Source organism: Thalassophryne amazonica, chromosome 4, assembly GCF_902500255.1.
Source record: "Thalassophryne amazonica chromosome 4, fThaAma1.1, whole genome shotgun sequence".
Taxonomy (NCBI): domain Eukaryota; kingdom Metazoa; phylum Chordata; class Actinopteri; order Batrachoidiformes; family Batrachoididae; genus Thalassophryne; species Thalassophryne amazonica.
This window is the reverse complement of record NC_047106.1, coordinates 31757182-31776659: the sequence shown is the minus strand read 5'-3', so window position 1 is coordinate 31776659 and position 19478 is coordinate 31757182. Positions and strand designations below refer to the sequence as shown.

At 43.5% G+C, this 19478-nt stretch overlaps 1 protein-coding gene across 1 annotated transcript in view; it reads right to left on the bottom strand.

Annotated features, from left to right (window-relative positions):
- The window catches only part of LOC117509599 (septin-4-like), a 276086-nt gene that overhangs the window by 248021 nt on the left and 8587 nt on the right, over positions 1 to 19478 (bottom strand). The window contains exon 2 of the mRNA XM_034169341.1: positions 1073 to 1080. Coding sequence (XP_034025232.1) covers positions 1073 to 1080 — 8 coding nt within the window. The remainder of the gene's footprint in view (positions 1 to 1072; positions 1081 to 19478) is intronic.

Below are 19478 nucleotides of genomic sequence, written 5' to 3'. Positions count from 1 at the left end.
CAAAGCCCTCAGAAGGTCCAGGAGGGTGTCCACGGTGAATTGGGATATTCCATCACTGCTGAATTTTCAGCATTACTTGACAAAAAGTGCCATGGTTGTGCTAAACATTTTACTATGGACTGTCATTTTTTCCCCTAACATCACATGGTAGAAACCCAGTATTTTGCATCATCACACAACAAACTAGATCACCATGTTGCATCATCAAATTGTGTGCTAGAGCACACTCAAATTCAACTGTTATCTTCACACACTGGTTTTCATGCATATAGACCGCCATCATCCAGGATGCACATGCATGAAAGCGACAACAGGGCTTTCGCCTTGAGTTGAAGTGAAAGGCTTACATGTAGAATTAATCATGTGACTACATGAATTCAACTAAATCTGTGTGAGGAACTCAGATGCAGATGACAGATTATTCAACCCCAAAACATCATGTCCTCTGTCCTGTTACTCTTATGAAACTTTTGTCAAAGCTGCTCTACCTTAATCTGCTTTTCTTTCATTTACAAGGAACCGAGAAAGACATGCATGTTTGAAAGTTTCAGTTAAACAGCTTGCATGTCCAGACAGGGCATGTTTCTCACACTTCAGGAAAGCCACAGATTTCACAGAAACATTGTGAAGCTGAAAAGTCTTTACAATCAGTCAAATCTACCATGTGAAAAGCAGGTACACCAACATAGCTGATGCACCTACATGCCTTCTCCATTCTCACTTTGAGACACGGAACAAGCAAAACTGGGCTTTGAGAACACACCTACTCTCAGATTCACAAGGACCAGAGAAGAAACACAAACCACTACTTCACAGTGTGCACTGATTTTACACCTGGGCTGCACACTGACATTTAAAATAAGACCATTTTGCCACAGACTGAAAACGAGTGAAGAAACTTCTTTCAGATCTACACCATCTGCACAAAAGCTTCTCGAATAGCAGCAGCAATCATAAATAAATAAATAACCTTACACATAAAACATCCCAGTTTCAACTAATTCAAAGCCAGGTCACCATTAACCTGCTTTACATTCAGGGGCAGGGCTGAGAAAAAAATCTGGCTTCTTACCTCTTCGTCTGGTCAGAGCAGATGTGTCGTCAGCAGGAGAAATGATGATTTCGAAATCCACATTCAATCATTAGTGCAGTTGAGGCACATAGGAAAAACAAAAAGAAAAAAAATCCTTTCAACATGTTGATCAAAATCATTTGAAAATATAGTATGGAATATAAAAAGAGTAACATGAATTAACTGAAGAAGACTGGTGCTAATCTGAGAAAAGCACACGTATGATCATTATACTACATGAGAAATGTTTGTTCTTCTGTTCCACTAGACTACTACTCAGAGGTGCTTGGGCCAGTTTCCATCAAGCACACTACATACATGCAGGTTGACCTTAGAACTATCCTTAGAGGGGTTTGTTTAGGCAAAGGTCAAAAGGTCAAAATTATGACTTTTTACTCTGATGTCCATCAAATTTGGTAGACATGGAGGTGAGTTCTGTAACTGCCCAGGCAAGGTCAAATTTGCCAAAGGTTAATCACTGGGGTCAAGGTCATGCCAAGATCTGCTGTCCTCCTCCTCCTTTTTCTGATTTCTCCCAAACTTGGTATTATCAATGAAGGCTGGCCCCGAAACTGCCCATTTTGACACAGTTCAAGGAATTTCATTTTCAGCCTGATTTAGACCAAATGTTGCACACACTTAGATGGATTTCAGAATTTCTATGGCAAGCTCAGCTAGAGGTCAATCATTTGGATAAAGGTCAAGGTACTTATGGTCAAATGTCACACTGCTGTAGCCTTTACTGTTTTCATACCCATGGGTACTATTTCTTAGTTTCTTTATTCAAGTTGAATGTGTTGCATTAAGAGACTGCACAGCAAACACTAAAATACAGTAAATGACTAAATGAAAGCACATTATTTAACTGTTATTTTGAAGTGTTATTTTGTTAATACTTGGATTTTGATGGCTTCCAAGTTTTGACCTGCATAGCAAAGCAAATTATTTATATTAAACAAATGACTTTGCCCTTAATTATGGGCAATTATAAAACATTTCCACATTTTAAGCCTACATCACATCCATCCATTTTCTTCCACTTTATCCGGAGTCGGGTCGCGGATGGATGGATGGAAGGTGGAACAGAGACAACTTATGGCTAATAAGGTTAAAAAAGTTATTTCAAACAGGTGATTGTAATCATGATTTAGTACAGCATCCAAGAAAGGCTGAATCTATGAGGGACAAAAGATATCCAGTTTGTCAACAAATGTGTGGGAAAAAAATTTGAGAAATGTTTAAAAATGTTTCTCAAAGAAACACTGGAAGGGACCCGCATATTTGTTCTGCTAAACTGCATAATATGATTCAATAATTCAAGGAATCTAGATGAATTTCAGTGCATAAAGGGTAAAAGGCACAGACTGACATTCACAAACGATGCTTGAAACTTTACTGTGAAGAAAACAAAAAACCTTATGTTAAACCTGTCCAGAAATGGCAGCAACTTCTGAGGTCAGAGACATCTGGGTTCGACCATCACACAGTGGAAATGTGTATTATGGTCAGATAAATCAGTATTCCTGATCTTTTTTGTAAGAAATGGACGTCATGTGCTCCACATCAAGGACAAAAAGGCCCATCTAGACCATTATCAGCAACAAATGGAAAACCCTGGGTCTGTCATGGTATGGAGTTGTGTCAATGCAGTTCGCAAAAAGCTGACACTTCTGTGATGGCAGCATTTATGCAGAAAGGTTTATTGAGATTTCAGAGCAACATATGTTGCCTTCAAAACATCTTCAGCATGGCTGCAGAAGCAGAGGGCACGGATACTGGACTGGTCTGCCTGCAGTCCTGACCTGTCTTCCAACAGAGACTGTATGGAGAATTTTCAAGTGAAAAACGCAACCAAGATGACCCAGTACTGTTGTACACCTTAAGACATGTTTGCAGGAAGAATCAGACAAAGTAATGCCTAACACACCTTTTAAGTGTTGTGATCAGGGATGGCAAAAAGTGGTAAATGTCTGTGTTTTGCAGGAACGGATGTATATTAATCTAGAAATGAAGCTGACCACACAAAACTTGAAATATCTTTGGTTCATACTGCCTGTAATGAAACTGAAGTCGATATAAATGTAATCACTCTGGAATTTTTTTTCCTGCCCATATCATCCAATTTTTTTCTGATTTGGTGTTGTACATTTATTTGTCCATCCATCCTACTTTGGTTTTGTTTGTTAATAAATGGGCATCACCATCCGTTCTTTCTCTGTCAAACGTCTATCCTTCTACTTCAACACTATCATACTGCAAACTTATCAAAACTGAACTTTGCAGTATAATAGTCACCAGATGTTCTGTGTTATCGGGATATTACAGGACGTAGGCAAGCATTTACAGCAGCTGTTCTGCTCAGATAATGTAACTCTCTTAGAACCAGAAAACACCTGATACTTCCAGGGCAGCAGGCGCAGATGCCAGCCAATTATTCATGATGTTTCCCCATTTAATGATTCTTTCAGTTCTCAAAAACTAAATTTATTTACTCCATACTGGCAGTCCTGGGAAAAACTGTTGGCAATGTGTGCAGTTATTGATTGAATCATTTAAGTCAAGATCCTAGCTGCCTGTGTGCTTATAGAGCAGGCTGAGAAGCAGATCAAGGGACTGAACCATCACTACAGTCTCTGCCAGCAGCTACAAGCCAATTGAGGAGCAGCAAAAGTCTATGGCTGGACACAAACATCAACTTTAAACAATCCCCACTTCGCTGATATATGATGCATGAGTCACATATTCCTCACACTTCTTTAACCAGACTGGCACCAACACGCATTACTACAGAATGGATGTGCTTTTGTTAAAAAAAAACAAAAAAAAAAAAACACACACACTCTAGGGATGTCCTGATCATGGGGGTTTTTGGCCCCCAGTCTGAGTCGTATAATAAAGTATTTGCTGATACAGAGTCCTGATCCAATACTTGTATTTCCTAGATATTAAACTTGCACAGAGCACACTGCAACTACAATAATCCGATAGATACATATATTTGACAACTGAATGCATTCAAAAAAAAAAAAAAATCTTCAAATCAAGCTGCTTCTAAACATATGTATTTATTTTTTACAGAGTAAAGTAAAACGAATTTTTATGAGACTATTATCAATTCCACTTAGTACAGCATTGTAGTCATAAAACTAGAACACAGTTATCATTGAGTGGAACAACGATGAAAGACTGGTGGCTGTTTCGACTGAAGAAAAAGAAAAAACAAAACATAATCGACTACTACTACTAATAATAATCATACATCATAATGATTAGGATAATTGGCATAATATGCAAAAATATCTTTAAAAATGGCTCGTTGGAAAGTGGAAACCGTTAAACGGGGTGGGGGGGGGGGGGGGGGGGGGTGGGGAGGGGGGGTGGGGGGGGGGTCCGGGGGTCCTTCCAGCCCATTACCCTTCGGCTACAGTCCTGTTGGCAGGAGGAAAGAGAGATGACGACAAAGCAAAGGATAAACATGCTTTTAAGTCATGTACTGCAGCACTACTGAAGAGTAAAGCACCGAGGGTCCGTTAGCTCCGTTGTCACTGCGCTATGAAACCGAGTGACAGGGGCATAGCACCAATTCTGGGCCCTAGTACTAGCCATATTGAGCCCCCCCCCCCACACACACACACTGTTATGTTCTTTTTTATTAATGGAAACACCAAATTTCTAATGTGTAGTCAATCCAGGTCTAAATCATGTATACCTTGGATCACACCTGAGAGTCAAAACCCATTTTAAAGTTGGGGAGCATATTGAGTTTGGGGGGGGGGGGTTGTCTAGGGGACCAAATTGCAGCATTTTCTAGAAAATGGTGCAATTTGGTGCATCCCTGTGCATTTTAACAGAGATATACCCCAATGTTAACTTGACTACAAATTAGGGTTTGGGATATAAGATCTACAGTCACAGGAAGATATCTAATTTAACACAATTTTCCAAAATAAGTAATTAAATGGAAAAATTTGGAAAAAAAAAATTCTAAAATAAGTAATTAAATGTCCCCCTCTAGCCGCCACCTTATCGTGGTGGGGAAGTTTGCGTACCCGGATGATCCTAGGAGCTATGTTGTCGGGGGCTTTGTGCCCCTTGTAGGGTCTCCAAAGGCAACAGGTCCTAGGTGACGGGTCAGACTAAGGGCAGTTCAGAACCTCCATGACCAGTATAAAAAAAAAAAAAAAAAAAAAAAAAAAAAAAAAAAATCAAGGACAGAGACGTCGCCTGGTATGCTGGAGCCGGGGCCCCACCCTGGAGCCAGGCCTGGGGTTGGGGCTTGCATGGGAGCCCCTGGTGGTCGGGCCTTAGCCCATGGGGCCTGGCCGGGCTCAGACCAAAAGAGCGTCGTGGGCCCGCCCTCCTGTGGGTTCACCACCTGCAGAGGGGGCCACGGGGTCGGGTGCAGAGAGGATTGGGTGGCGGTCGAGGGCGGGTGGCCCGGCGGCCCGGTCTGTGCTCACAGCCCCTGGATGTTGTGACGTGGAATGTCACCTCACTGGGGGGGGAGGAGCCTGAGCTTGTGCGGTAAGTTGAGAGATACCGACTAGAGATAGTCGGCTCACCTCCACGCACAGCTTGGGCTCTGGTACCCAACTCCTGGAGAGGGCTGGACACTTCATTTTTCTGGCATTGCCCACGGGGAGAGGCGGAGAGCTGGGGTCACATTGCTTATTGCTCCCCAGCTCAGTCGCCATGTGTTGAACTTTACTCCAGTGAACGAGAGGGTCGCATCCCTACGCCTTCGGGTCGGGGACAGGTCTCTCACCGTTGTCTCAGCCTACGGGCCGAGCGGCAGTGCAGAGTATCCGACCTTCTTGGAGTCCCTGGGAGGGGTACTAGATAGTGCTCCGACTGGGGACTCCATTGTTCTCCTGGGGATTTCAACTCCCACGTGGGCGGCGACAGTGAGACCTGGAGGGGGGTGATTGGGAAGCACGGCCTCCCTGATCTGAACCCGAGTGGTGTTCAGCTGTTGGACTTCTGTGCTAGTCACAGTTTGTCCATCACGAACACCATGTTCGAGCACAAGGGTGTCCATAAGTGCATGTGGCACCAGGACACCCTGAGCTGGAGGTCGATGATCGACTTTGTAGTCGTATCACCTGACCTCCGGCCACGTGTCTCGGACACTCGAGTGAAGAGAGGGGCAGAGCTGCCGACCAATCACCACCTGGTGGTGAGTTCGATCCGCTGGGAGTGGAGGAAGCCGGTCAGACCTGGCAGGCACAAACGTATCGTGAGGGTCTGCCGGGAAGGACTGGCGGAACCCTCTGTCAGCGAGGTCTTCAACTCCCACCTCCGGGAGAGCTTCTCCCAGATCCCGAGGGAGGTTGGAGACATGGAGTCCGAGTGGACCATGTTCTCCACCTCCATTGTTGATGCGGCCACTCGTAGCTGCGGTCACAAGGTCTCTGGTGCCTGTCACGGTGGCAATCCCCAAACCCGGTGGTGGACGCCGGAAGTAAGGGATGCTGTCAAGCTGAAGAAGGAGTCCTACGTATCTTTGTTGGTAGGTGGGACCCCGGAGGCAGCTGACAGGTACCGGCAGGCCAAGCGTGCCGCAGCCCGTGTGGTCACAGAGGCAAAAACTCGGGTCTGGGAGGAGTTCGGGTAGGCCATGGAGGAGGACTATCGGTTGGCCTCGAAGACATTCTGGCAAACTGTCCGGTGCCTCAGGAGGCGGAAGCAGCTCTCCACCAGCACTGTTTACGGTGCGGGTGGGGAGCTGTTGACCCTGACTGGGGATGTTGTCGGGCGGTGGAAGGAATACGTAGAGGATCTCCTCAATCCCATCGTCACGTCTTCCGAAGAGGAAGCAGAGACTGGGGACTCAGAGGCGGACTCATCCATTACCCAGGCCGAAGTCACCGAGGTGGTTAGAAAGCTCATCAGTAGCAAGGCTCCTGGGGTGGATGAAGTCCGTCCCAAGTACCTTAAGTCTCTGGATGTTGTGGGACTGTCTTGGCTGACATGCCTCTGCAACATCGCGTGGCGATCGGGGACAGTGCCTCTGGATTGGCAGACAGGGGTGGTGGTCCCTCTGTTTAAGAAGGGGGACCGGAGGGTGTGTTCCAACTATAGGGGGATCACACTCCTCAGCCTCCCCGGTAAGGTATATTCCAGAGTACTGGAGAGGAGAATTTGACCGATGGTTGAACCTCGGATTCAGGAGGAGCAGTGTGGTTTTCGTCCTGGTCGTGGCACACTGGACCAGCTCTACACGCTCCATCAGGTGCTCGAGGGTTCATGGGAGTTTGCCCAACCAGTCCATATGTGTTTTGTGGATCTGGAGAAGGCGTTCGACTGTGTCCCTCGGGGCACCTTTGCTAAGGGCTATCCGGTCCCTGTACGACCTCAGCAGGAGCTTGGTTCGCATTGCCGGTAGTAAGTCAAACCTGTTTCCAGTGCACGTTGGCCTCCGCCAGGGCTGCCCTTTGTCACCACTTCTGTTCATTATTTTTATGGACAGAATTTCTAGGCGCAGCCAGGGTGTAGAGGGGGTCTGGTTTGGGAACCACAGAATCTCGTCTCTGCTGTTTGCGGACGATGTGGTTCTGTTGGCTTCGTCAAATCAGGACCTTCAGCGTGCACTGGGGCAGTTTGCAGCCGAGTGTGAAGCGTCCGGAATGAAAATCAGCACCTCCAAATCCGAGGCCATGGTTCTCGACCGGAAAAAGGTGCTTTGCCCTCTTCAGGTCGGTGGAGTGTCCTTGCCTCAAGTGGAGGAGTTTAAGTATTTCGGGGTCTTGTTCACGAGTGAGGGACGGATGGAGTATGAAATCGACAGACGGATCGGTGCAGCATCTGCAGTGATGCGGTCGCTGTATCGGACCGTCGTGGTGAAGAGAGCACTGAGTAGGGGGGCAAAGCTCTCGATTTACCGATCGATCTACACTCCAATCCTCACCTATGGTCATGAGATTTGGCTCATGACCGAAAGAACGAGATCACAAGTACAAGCGGCCGAGATGAGCTTCCTCCGCAGGGTGGCTGGGCGCTCCCTTAGAGATAGGGTGAGGAGCTCGGTCACTCGGGAGGAGCTCGGAGTCGAGCCGCTGCTCCTCCACATCGAAAGGAGTCAGTTGAGGTGGCTCTGACGCCCTGGACGCCTCGCTGGAGAGGTGTTCCGGGCACGTCCCATTGGGAGGAGGCCCCGGGGAAGACCCAGGACACGCTGGAGGGACTACATCTCTCGGCTGGCTTGGGAACGCCTTGGAGTTCCCCGGAGGAGCTGGGGGAGGTGTGTGTGGATCGGGAGGTCTGGGCGGCTTTGCTTGAGCTGCTGCCCCCGCGACCCGACTCCGGATAAAGCGGAAGAAAATGGATGGATGGATGGAAGTAATTAAATAAAAGTAAGTGTAATTCATCGCTTAATAGTGTGTAATTCTTTTGTGAAGAAAAAAAATGCCTAATACAATATTCTACAATCAAAACATTAAAGAACAGATTACCCATCTTATAGTCAATGACATTCAGTAAACTCAGTCCATATTCATAAACAGACTTCCAGAATATTACTCCCTTAACCTACAACTTGTAGGTTAAGGGAGTACTGGACTGTCTTATGAAGTAACATAAACAGTCATAATAAAAATGACATTTTATAACCCTGTATTTGAAAAAAGAAGGTAATTCCTGTTATTTCTTAACAATATTAGACTGAATAAATCAATGCAGTTATATTATATTGCATATTTGTGTTTGTTAAAAAAAATAAGGAAAAAGGTTCATTCATATTATACACTCTCTACATTCATACCATAATAGCCCTATTCCTTTTCTGTATACTTTGTAATTATCTGTAATATTGTATAGTTTGTATAGTCATCTTCTATCTGTTCCTCAGTTCCTGCAACTACAAAGACACACCATTTATTAGGTAATCCTAAAAAGCAAAAAGACAAAACAGGAAAAAAAATGTTGTAAAGGTTACTAAAATTTAATTACATTTTAGTTAAATAATTTGCTTGTAAAGTGGTTCCATAAGCTCACCTTCACTAACATCCTCGTTGCTTGTGTTCTTTTATGGTTTTGTCTTTTATTGTGTTTTTAAATTTTTAATTAGATCTGTTTTTATTATGCTGTGTGAAGCACCTTGAGGCAATCTCATTGGAGCTATATAAATTAATACATTGATTTGACTTGAAAAGATGAGGGACTAGAACCTGGACCAGCACCTCCTGCTTTGTCTGAAACTAAAGGCCATGGGGTTCATAATGTTAATATTACATTCTGATAATACATTTTTTATTGTAAAAAGTTTAACTTATTTGTGTGTGTGCATGTGTTTTGTAGGCAGGTTGCAACTGGACTGTAGTCATATTATATCCCACACAAGACAGGCAGGCGAATGCATGTTTTTTCAGGCTTTTTGTTGCGTGCCATTGCGGCTTTGTCCCGACGCGCGAATTCCTCCGCACGTCTTTCATTACAAAATCTCCTGTAACAGTGGAATGTGCCGCAAAAGTGCTGATGTCCAACTCTTCTGCAATTTCTCTGGTAGTCAGACGACGTCCCGGATCAACACAGCCTTCACTTTGGAAATGATCTGGTCGTTTCAGCCTGTCGATGGCCTCTCGGAGCGCGGAGCGCCTTCCGCTGCTGTGGGCCGTCTTTAATCCGGTTGTAATGCTCCTTAATCTGTGTGACGCCCAGAGTATCCTCACCGAAAGCCGTCTGAATCTTCTGAATGGTTTCCACCTGGCTGTCTCTCACAGTTTCTGGAAAAATTTGATTCAGCACTGCTCTAATTGCTCAGCCATTTCCCTGATAATGAAAATCCGACGAGGGGGGCGGACCAGTGCTCACTCAAAGCCTGCCCACAGGAGAATGACGCAACCGACAGGCGTGAAAAACCTCACGCATGCCCACGAAGGTTCAAGCTTGGCTGATGCAAGCGCACAATTCAAATCCATATAGTTTTTTAAAAAATAAAAAGGTCGGATAGTTTTCTAACAGACCTCGTATATAATGAAAGGGACAGCTAAATGCATGCAGTTATTTTTAGCATTTGGGTAATTAATTTGCCATAAATGCGCTAACAACCAGTGGAAAGTCGGGGGAGATTGGGTCAAGCAAGACATTTGATTTCTTGCAGCAGAAGTAAGCTGTCCTGCTCCTGTCCTGTGTGTCGTCACAGCAGCAGCCGCGCGCTGCTCCGTGTCCCCCTCCATCCCTCCCACATGGACTGTGTGTCCTGTGGGGGGAGATGAGCAGAGCTGCGGCTGCTTGTTTAGTTATTTTGCCACCAAAACCGGTGTGGGTTTATCCTGTCTTTCCCTGTTAAACTGTGAAGTTTATATGTCCTCAGTGCTGATATTAGCAAGTTTCCTGCATGCACGTTAAGATAGTTTTCGAGCTCACCTCTCTTCTCAAAGAATTTGGTTAGCAACTGTTTTCCCTTGTCTCTTCTTTTTTGAAATCCGGACTTTGTTTTTTTTTTTTTTTGGTTTTTTTTAGTAAAGACATGTCTTATTTCAGCCTAAAAACCCCTCCTCTCTCTGTCAGATCCCGTTTTGGGGGGGGGGGGGGGGGGTGGCGCCTGTGCGTCTGGACTAAACCATTGTACAACTGTACAGGGGTGGAAGGGCCCTCAGAGATCTTTCAATATTATTGTTAGAGCAGAATTATGTTTCGCAACATTTATACATTCATTCTAATTATATTCTTTTATAACATGAATTGTATGGACATTAATAAAATGCAACACAAAAATGTATTTAATGCCAGTTTTTTGTGGGCCCCCTCCCATGCTCTGGGCCCTGGGTACAAACTACCCTTTACCCCCCCCAGTCCGACGCCCCTGCCAAGTGAGAAGGAATGCAGACTGATCTGTGCAACGTGTGTTGAATATATCTGATATGATTATAAAAAAAAAAAAAAGCGCTTTGATTGGGCCTGATTCCAAGAGCTGCAACTGGATCAGGAGTTCCTTAAAATAAGAAAATAAAGACACAATCAGACTTTTGTGCACTGTTGACAGAGCAAACAAATGCGGAGCAAATTTAAACATCTGTAAGTACAGCTTTCCAAAGCGGTCTGCATATTTAGAACCCATAACATCTCATTACAGGGATGCAGAACATGTGATCAATGTTAAATTCCTGTGCTGCATTGTAATAGCTACTTGCTTGACGTGTTAATTTTTCTTGTGGTTCCTCTTGTGACCTACATGTGGAGGTCGTCCGCCCGTGATGCTGTCAGCGCCGGCACATACAGCGATGAGGATGGTAGCACGTCTCCACAAGGCTTTCCCTGAGGAATGTAAGCTGCTGCTGACTGTGCCACCCATCCACACCACCGGCTTTCCAAGCCTCTAACAGTTATTTTTTTAAAATACAAGTCTGGCCTGAAGTCTGTGGTGAGTGCTATATTTTGTTGGCAAGAAGCAAGCTGCTTTATTTGTCAAATGGGTTATGAGCTCATAATAAAGCAGCCCAGTGTTCCAGTTTGACTAACCACCTCACAGGCAGTTAAACTACAAACAGAAAGGATCTGTGATGCTCAATGTTACATTACTCATAGTTAGTCTGCTGAAAAATATTAAAATCGATTCATTTAGTTTTTGAAGAACTTGAATAACTCACCCCAAAGCCAGAAAAGGAAAATTTATCATTTGAACATGTCAACAAGATGTGAAATTTGAAGAGTCTCCACAAAACAAATAACTGACAGATCGTGAATGTGACCACCCAAAATCATAACATCGAAACTCAGATGGGGAACAACCACGTAAACTTTCATTAAGCAAGTTCCTTTGGCTGTTCTCTTGTTTTCACTCAGGGTCGCCACAGCAAACCCAAGGTGGATCTGCATGTTTATTTGGCACAAGTTTTACGGCAGATGCATTTCCTGACATAACATGGAGAAATGTGGCAGGTTTGTGGCAGGGTTTGAACCGGGAACCTTCCACACTGAAACCAAGTGCACTAACTCTTTGGCCACCACCCCTGCTAACCATATAAGCTTCCAGTAATTGGTCCAAATGTCTGAACCGAACCCTCGAAGAAAAACATTTCCCCAATGCAAACAAACCAAACCATGCTTCAGTTCAGACCACCTCTTTTGGTTCTTTGGTTCTGACCTTGATCTGAAACACGCTTCACACCTACTATTTTGATTTGAATCAAACTGAAAAGTCTAAAGCCGCGTTCACACCGGGAGCGATCAGACGCTACAAATTCGCGTGGGTCGCCAGACGACGGACGCGCCTCCTTCGCCTGGTGTGTCGCTCTGCTTGGGTGGCCTTTCGCTGCGAAAATTCGCCCCGGTGCGTCATCATTGGAAAGCTCCCAATACAGAGTATCATTATTTGCTGCAGGAGCTGTGTCTGGGTGACGGCCACTTTCAGCGGTCCTTCCACCTCTGCGGGAGCCAATTTGAGGATTAACTGTCCCGTTCACGCGTGCACATGTAAACAATAAAAAAAAAAAAAAAAAAAGAAACTCCACTGCTTGCTGCAGCTGGCTCTTCCCCCAAAAAACTCTGTCATAACTGTGTTTAGAAACCAGTCACCATTTGTTTTATTATACATCTGTGTAGTTAATTAATAAAACATTCTCTACAGACAATTCGCTCGCGCGCGCACGTAAAACAAAAAAAAAAGCTCCGCTCCCGCTGCTGCAAGTAGGGCTGCTGCTCGCTCCAAAAACGCTGTCATAATTGTGTTTAGAAACCAGTCACCATTTGCTTTATTATACAGCTGTGTAGCTAATAAGTAAAATAATCTCCAGGACGATTTGCGCGCACGTAAAATAAAAATAAAAAGAAACTCCGCTCCCCGCTGCTGTGATGCTGTTGTTCACTCCAAAAACTCTGTCATGATTGTGAAATAAAGGACAAAAGAGACATAAGTCCTGCTCACAGGCTGCTACCAGATACAGGACATGTTCACTTCTTCAGTCAAACTCCAGACATCTCCACGTCACTACATATTCAGTCCCTGATTGGTCATCGCGGCGTGACGAGACGAAAAAGTTCAGATTTTTGAACTTGGGGAGGAGGGCAACGCGACGTGACGCAATATCGCGCCACAAACGCGCAAAACGCTCAAAATCGCTTCACTCGTGTCCATCGCATCGCGCTGCGTGGTTTGGTGCCAAAACGTGTCCCTACATAGGGATTACATGGCAACCTGTGGCTGCAGTCGCTCGCGTCGCGCCCGGTGTGAACGCAGCTTAAAAGGTCCAGACCAAATAAGGTAGGTGTGAAAGCACCATTAAAGATGAAAAAAGGAAAACAAAGAGAGAGAGGGACACAAAACCTGCCTGTGGATGTTAGCGGCTCCAAAATAGAAATATTGAAGATCAATCTTAAGAGCTATTTGTATTCTACTGTGTACAATCCTCAATCAGAAAAAGCTGGGGCAATATGGAAAATGCTAAACTTAACACCGTGATCCTGATATTTACTTTGACTTCTATTTCATTGCACAGTATGAAACATAGACATTCTATGTTTTGTGCAGTAAACTCTGCATTTGGTAATATAAATCCATTCCTGCATTTAAGGCCTGCAACACATTCCACAAAAAGTTGGGATGAAGGCAATTATTCTAAATATAGGAATTAAATGAACACTTTTTTCACACTGTGTTTTTGAGACAAGTCAAGGGATGAACACGTGAACATTTCCAAGTCATTGAATATGTCTCAGACTTCATTTACATCAATTAAGAAATGCAAACATTCCTGTCCGGTCCTGTGTGGTAAATCTGTGTCAAGTAGGCAGTTCTCAAAAATTGAGTGACCATGCTGGAAGAAGACTAGTGAGGGAAGCAACCAAGACACTACAATAACTGAAGGAGTTATGGGCTTCTGTGGTTGTAAAACTGTACATAGTGCAACTTTTGTCTGTTGCGTCACCACTCATACAGCTTCATGATGAAGTGGTATAGATGATGATTTTCTTAAGAATGTGAAATTTCAGCTGGAATTTGCCAGAAGGCACATGCGAAACCTGAGCTGGGATTTGATCCATTTTCCTGTTTTATAATCCTTCTATCCCATTTCTTAATGGCCAATGTAAATGAAGTCCAAGATATATTCAGTGAATTGGAAATGGTCATGAATTTATCCACGGCAGGCCTTATTTGCAGCAATGGATGTACCAAAATGTAAATTTCTTTACAAAGCTGCCAGAGCTACACCAGACAGCATACTCTCACATTGAACATCTCCTTAAAGAAAGCATCTTATCCTCTGTTTCATGAGTGATAAATGGAGCTCGGACATCAGTCCTGTGTCGATGCCGAGTTTAACAGCTCAAAGGATTGATGCAGATTTTCAACTTCATAAAGCTCTTCTGCATGCCCAGGACTTTTCTGGCTCCCATACTGCTGTAGCTTTAGCAACCACATTTCACAAACATGGTGAAAGGCTTGACAGATGCTGGGTTAGTATGTCACACACAGTTCAGCTGGCCATCCATGATGCAGTGCTGTCACAGTGCAGTATAAGTAAATAAATGGTAAATGGAGTGCATTCATATAGCACTTTTCCATCTGCATCAGACACTCAAAGGGCTTTACAAATAATGCCTCACATTCACCCCGATGTCAGGGTGCTCCAACACAAGATGCTCACTACACACTGGGAGCAACTAGGAGATTAAGGACCTTGCCCAAGAGACCTTAGTGATTTTCCGGTCAGGGTGGGATTTGAACAGAGGATTCTCTGGTGTCAAGCCCAACGCTTTAACCACGAGACCATCACCTCCCCTGTGACATCATAAGTGACATCATTGCCAAAGGGAGATACACTGTGGAGCACTTCAGGCACTCTCCCTTAGCATACAAGACTTCAGAGCGTACAGAAACAAGCCAGCCCACCAAAAGACTGCAACAAGATGTCAGCACTAGGTGGACTAGCACCTACTATATGCGCCACAGTCTCCTTGAGAAAAAATGAGCACTGGATGTTCACACAGCTGAATTTGAGCTACCTGCTACCTTCACATCTTTCCAGTGGAATTGATTGAAAGCATAACACTCCTGGAATCTCTTGAAGAGCTGACTAAGGAAATATGCTCATCAACTGCATCTGCTGCTGATGTCATACCTTCTGTGATGGTTTTGAAGCATCTCATCACCAAAGATGCTGCAGCAGATCATGGTGGAGAAATAAGGCCATGTTGCTGGAAGCTGTCACTAAAACATTTACTGACATTGAAAAGGAGCCCCTCTAGAGTTTGGCAACTATCATAGACCCAAGGTGAGAAAATCATCAAATAATAATGTAGGGCTTCAGCTATAGATTATTTTAGTAATCGAGTATTCTATCCATTAATCAAGTAATCGGATAAAAAGTACTTTTGTGTTTTTAACATCAACAGTCCAGGGCTCTCCCAAGCAATGGCACAATGTCGGTGCGTCATCACGGAGATTGTCAAATTTAGTGTATCCCTTTCTGTTTTCCCAGGTAATTATTTAATTTTTCACATCTTTACAAGTTTTGGATCTTTGCTGGTGTCAGGAGCTCAGCCAAAGTCAGGCCAAAGTCTTGACATTTTGCTGAAATGGCGATGGGAAGTGGCTTTCTGTTGTTTTCTACAACTTGTAAAATTTAACCATATAAATTTTTTTTTTTTTTTAAGGTTGGTGAACTGGGTCCCTGTGTGATTTTTTTTTTAATCCCTCTTTCTCTGCAATTCAGCCAATGCATTTCAGCTGGAGGTTGAACATGCAAGCCTCGCAGTCAGTTTTTTATTATTATTTTATTTGAGTTACTGTGTTTGTGAAAGCGTTGTGTGTTGCCAAAAAAAGCGAAAATTAAAAAGCAAAACACTCAGTGCGAGTCTGACCAAAACACAGAAGGAAGAGTGAACTTCTTCCAGAGACTGTCAGTGTGTCTGGGGACGGAGCTATAAGGGGAGTGCTGAGGTGCTCACACCGGGCAGAGAGAGGCAGCCACTGGTTGCCACGCGAAAAGCCACTCCCCACATAGAGCGGAGAGCAGGCAGCGGACGAAAAGGTGTTTAAAAAACAAAAACAAAAAACAAACACACTGCTTGGCTTTAATGTGCAGTAAGCTATTTCAGATGATCAGCATGGACCATTTTTCTCCTAAAAGGCTTTATTTCACTCTGTGTCGTGTTGGAAAGCTGTAACTATTGTGCTAATTTTATTAGCACTTACATGGCTTATGCATGCTCTAGTCTTCTTCTGTTTGTTTTTCTGGGGATGTTACACCGCCACACACAGGCCTGGCACCACAACATTAAACAAAGCTTCAAGGCACAGAATTGACCTCGAACATTTTTTGTAATAGAATTGTTCGAGTTACTCGACTAACCGTTTCAGCCCTATAAATGATATATAAAATGAGCATTTACTGTAATGGTTTTATTCTCAAGTAGCCTGAAACAATGAGTTTCATGCTAAATTAATGTGACCACCCACCCCCGAAAGTACAAAGACAGATTTTATTCTGCAGGATTTGAGACTAAAACACAAAGACTGCTTCTTGGACTGACGACAGAGCCACTCAGAAGGACCCAAACCAAGAACCCGAAGCAACACAGGGGAGCAAGCAGAGAAAGTGACACGGCCAAGATCCTTCCCTTCAATGTTTGGTGAAAACACGCAGCAGCCTCATGCTGACAGTATAGCACCATCAGAGATGATTATTTATCTCTCAGAGCCACCCATCTCTCAGAGTATATCACCATTAGAATATCGGAAAACTAATAAGGTCTGCAGAAAATTAAAAAAAATAAATAAATAAATAATCAGAGCCAGCCTGCTCTCCATCCAGGACTTATACTGGTCCAGGACCAGGACGCAAGCTGGTAACATCTCTGCAGACTCCTCACACCCTGGACACACGGTTTAAACTCCTTCCCTCCGGTCGATGTTACAGAGCTCTGTACGTTAAAACAACAAGACACACGAACAGTTTCTTTCCACAGGCCATCACACTGATGAACAATTTAACCTGCCAAAAAAAAACAAAACAAAAAAAAAAACACCAATTCATATATCCCATGCAATAACAACTTCAAATTCCTTGTATTCTTGTGGATACTTGGTGAATAAAAGCTATTCTGAATCGGATTTCCGGACCTTGCTAGAGTAAAAAGAGCTTACCTGTCTGCATGATGCACAAGTGTGGAGAGTTGAGCGCTCGCGCCGTGTCCAACATTGTGGACAAACAAAGGCTCAGAGACTAATTTTTTTCCCTTTTCAGAGTAAATGCACTTTAATTTCACTTGTGCTGTTTCAAGGTCTTTAAGACCATATTGATGTTAGTTAAGAAGCAAATGGGCTTTTTATTTTACTTATGAAGCAACAAACCCATTACATTATTTCTTTTATAAATTGTAAGAAAGGTAAACAGTTGTTTTTCTTATGCACAAAAAGAGTAAACTATGCTCTCGGGTATTTTTGATTTAGTAACTTATTACACATTATTTGAATGTAATCTGCATTTAACTTTGAATATATCCCTTTTTACTTGACATTATTTGATTTATGCGATGTTGTGAGATATACTGGCTTTAATTATTTCACTTTCTGCACTTTTTGAGCACCTTAATGTTTTCAATGTTTGTGATCCAGATAGCAGGTAAATTTAGGTGTTTTTCAGTTGTCCTTTTGACTGAATACTTTTGTGCTGCAAGGTTTTTGTATGTTTTCTCTTGAAGAATCAAGTAAAAATGTTTGGGTTTTTTTTGTCTAAATTAAGGCGATTTTATGTAGCCAGTAGCACTCATCATAAATAAATTTTAAAATGTACAGCCAATCCATGTGATCTGTATCTGTGATTGGCACTGGGAGCATCCCTAGTCCCAGCGAATACTGCAAATGCCTCCAGACGGCTTACGGTGTAGTGGATTTGTTTTTGTTTTGTGTGTGTGTTAAAAGAAGCTCTGTCAATAAGCTAATTTAAAATAGTCATCTGTCACTAAAACAAACCCCACCATGTTTGTTTTTAAGCTAAGTGCCGTCGTCACTAGTGTGAGCGTGCGGTGGACATTGCGTGCAATAGTACAAAAAGTACAGTACCAAAATTGCACAGTAAATGAAGAAGAAGACAAGCCTTTATTGTCATTGTACATATGAGGTCTGTGAGAAAAGTATTGTACCTTTTTATTTTTTTCAAAAACTATATGGATTTGATTCATATGTTTTTACGTCAGCCAAGCTTGAACCTTCATGCGCATGCGTGAGTTTTTCCACACCTGTCTGTTGCATCATTCGCCTGTGAGCACGCCTTGTGGGAGGAGTGGTCCAGCCCCCTCGTCGGATTTTCATTGTCAGGAAATGGCGGAATGATTTGGGCTTTTTTTTCCATCAGAATTTTTTCAAAAACTGTTAGAGACAAGCAGCTGGAAACCATTCGAAAAATTTATCTGGCTTTCGGTGAAAATTTTACGGGCTTCACAGAGAATAAGGACTATTACTACAGCTTTAAGGACCAATTTGCTGATCGAGCGAGACAAAGGAACACCTCCGTTTCGGAGTGCCAGGGGACAAGTTGGGACCACTGCCCACTCTGCAAAAACATGCTTTAATCAAACACTTCTTATCAAGGTCACACAGACTATTAGCTTTAGTTAACTTGGTAACTATGAGATAGGTGAATATGGTAAGCTTTGATTAGTCATAGCCAGGTCCCACTGTTCTTGCCCATTTGCCACTCCTTTACCCATTGGTTGGCTACGACTTTGGTGGAGTCAGGCACTACCAAGATTGGTGACACCTAGAAAGGCCCCAATTTACCTTCAAACTCAATCATCAGAGAGCTATTTGCAATGTAAAAAGGGTTTGTCCAGCATATGGTCCACACATTTTTGCACATCTGGACCATGTGAGATTTATTTTTTAACTTCCAATTCTGCCCACCATTTCTGAAAGGGCATAACAAACTTCCAGTTTCAGAATGAATCTCTTAGCTTCTGAGCAATGTTGCATATTTATGTGATCCCAAATGGGTTAAGATCAAGTTATGCATTTATTTATTTATTTAGGACATACATAAAATGTTTGTAAATTTGAACCATACTTTAATTTCTGGACCACTGTTTTTGGCACTTCCAGGAGTGTTACACAGTAGCACAATTCCAATATGGCCCAGGACCATTTGTGAACCATGTAGGCTCATAACCTGCATGGAACATATATACAGTCTATGGGAGTATCCTTTGCATTGTGAGGGAATGGATAGTCACACGACTGAAAAGCCACCGAAAACCATCTGAATCTTCCAAATGGTTGACGAGCTGGACATGTTACAACATCTCCTGTGAGACTTTAACACGGAGGCACTGTTGCTGCGTCATCAGCTTCGTGCCGATGAATTTCGCCGCCACTCTTTTCATGACAAAATCTTTCACAGTGGAATGTGCTGAAAAAGTGCTGATGCCCACCTCTTCCGCAATTTCTCAGATAATCATACGACGGTCCCAC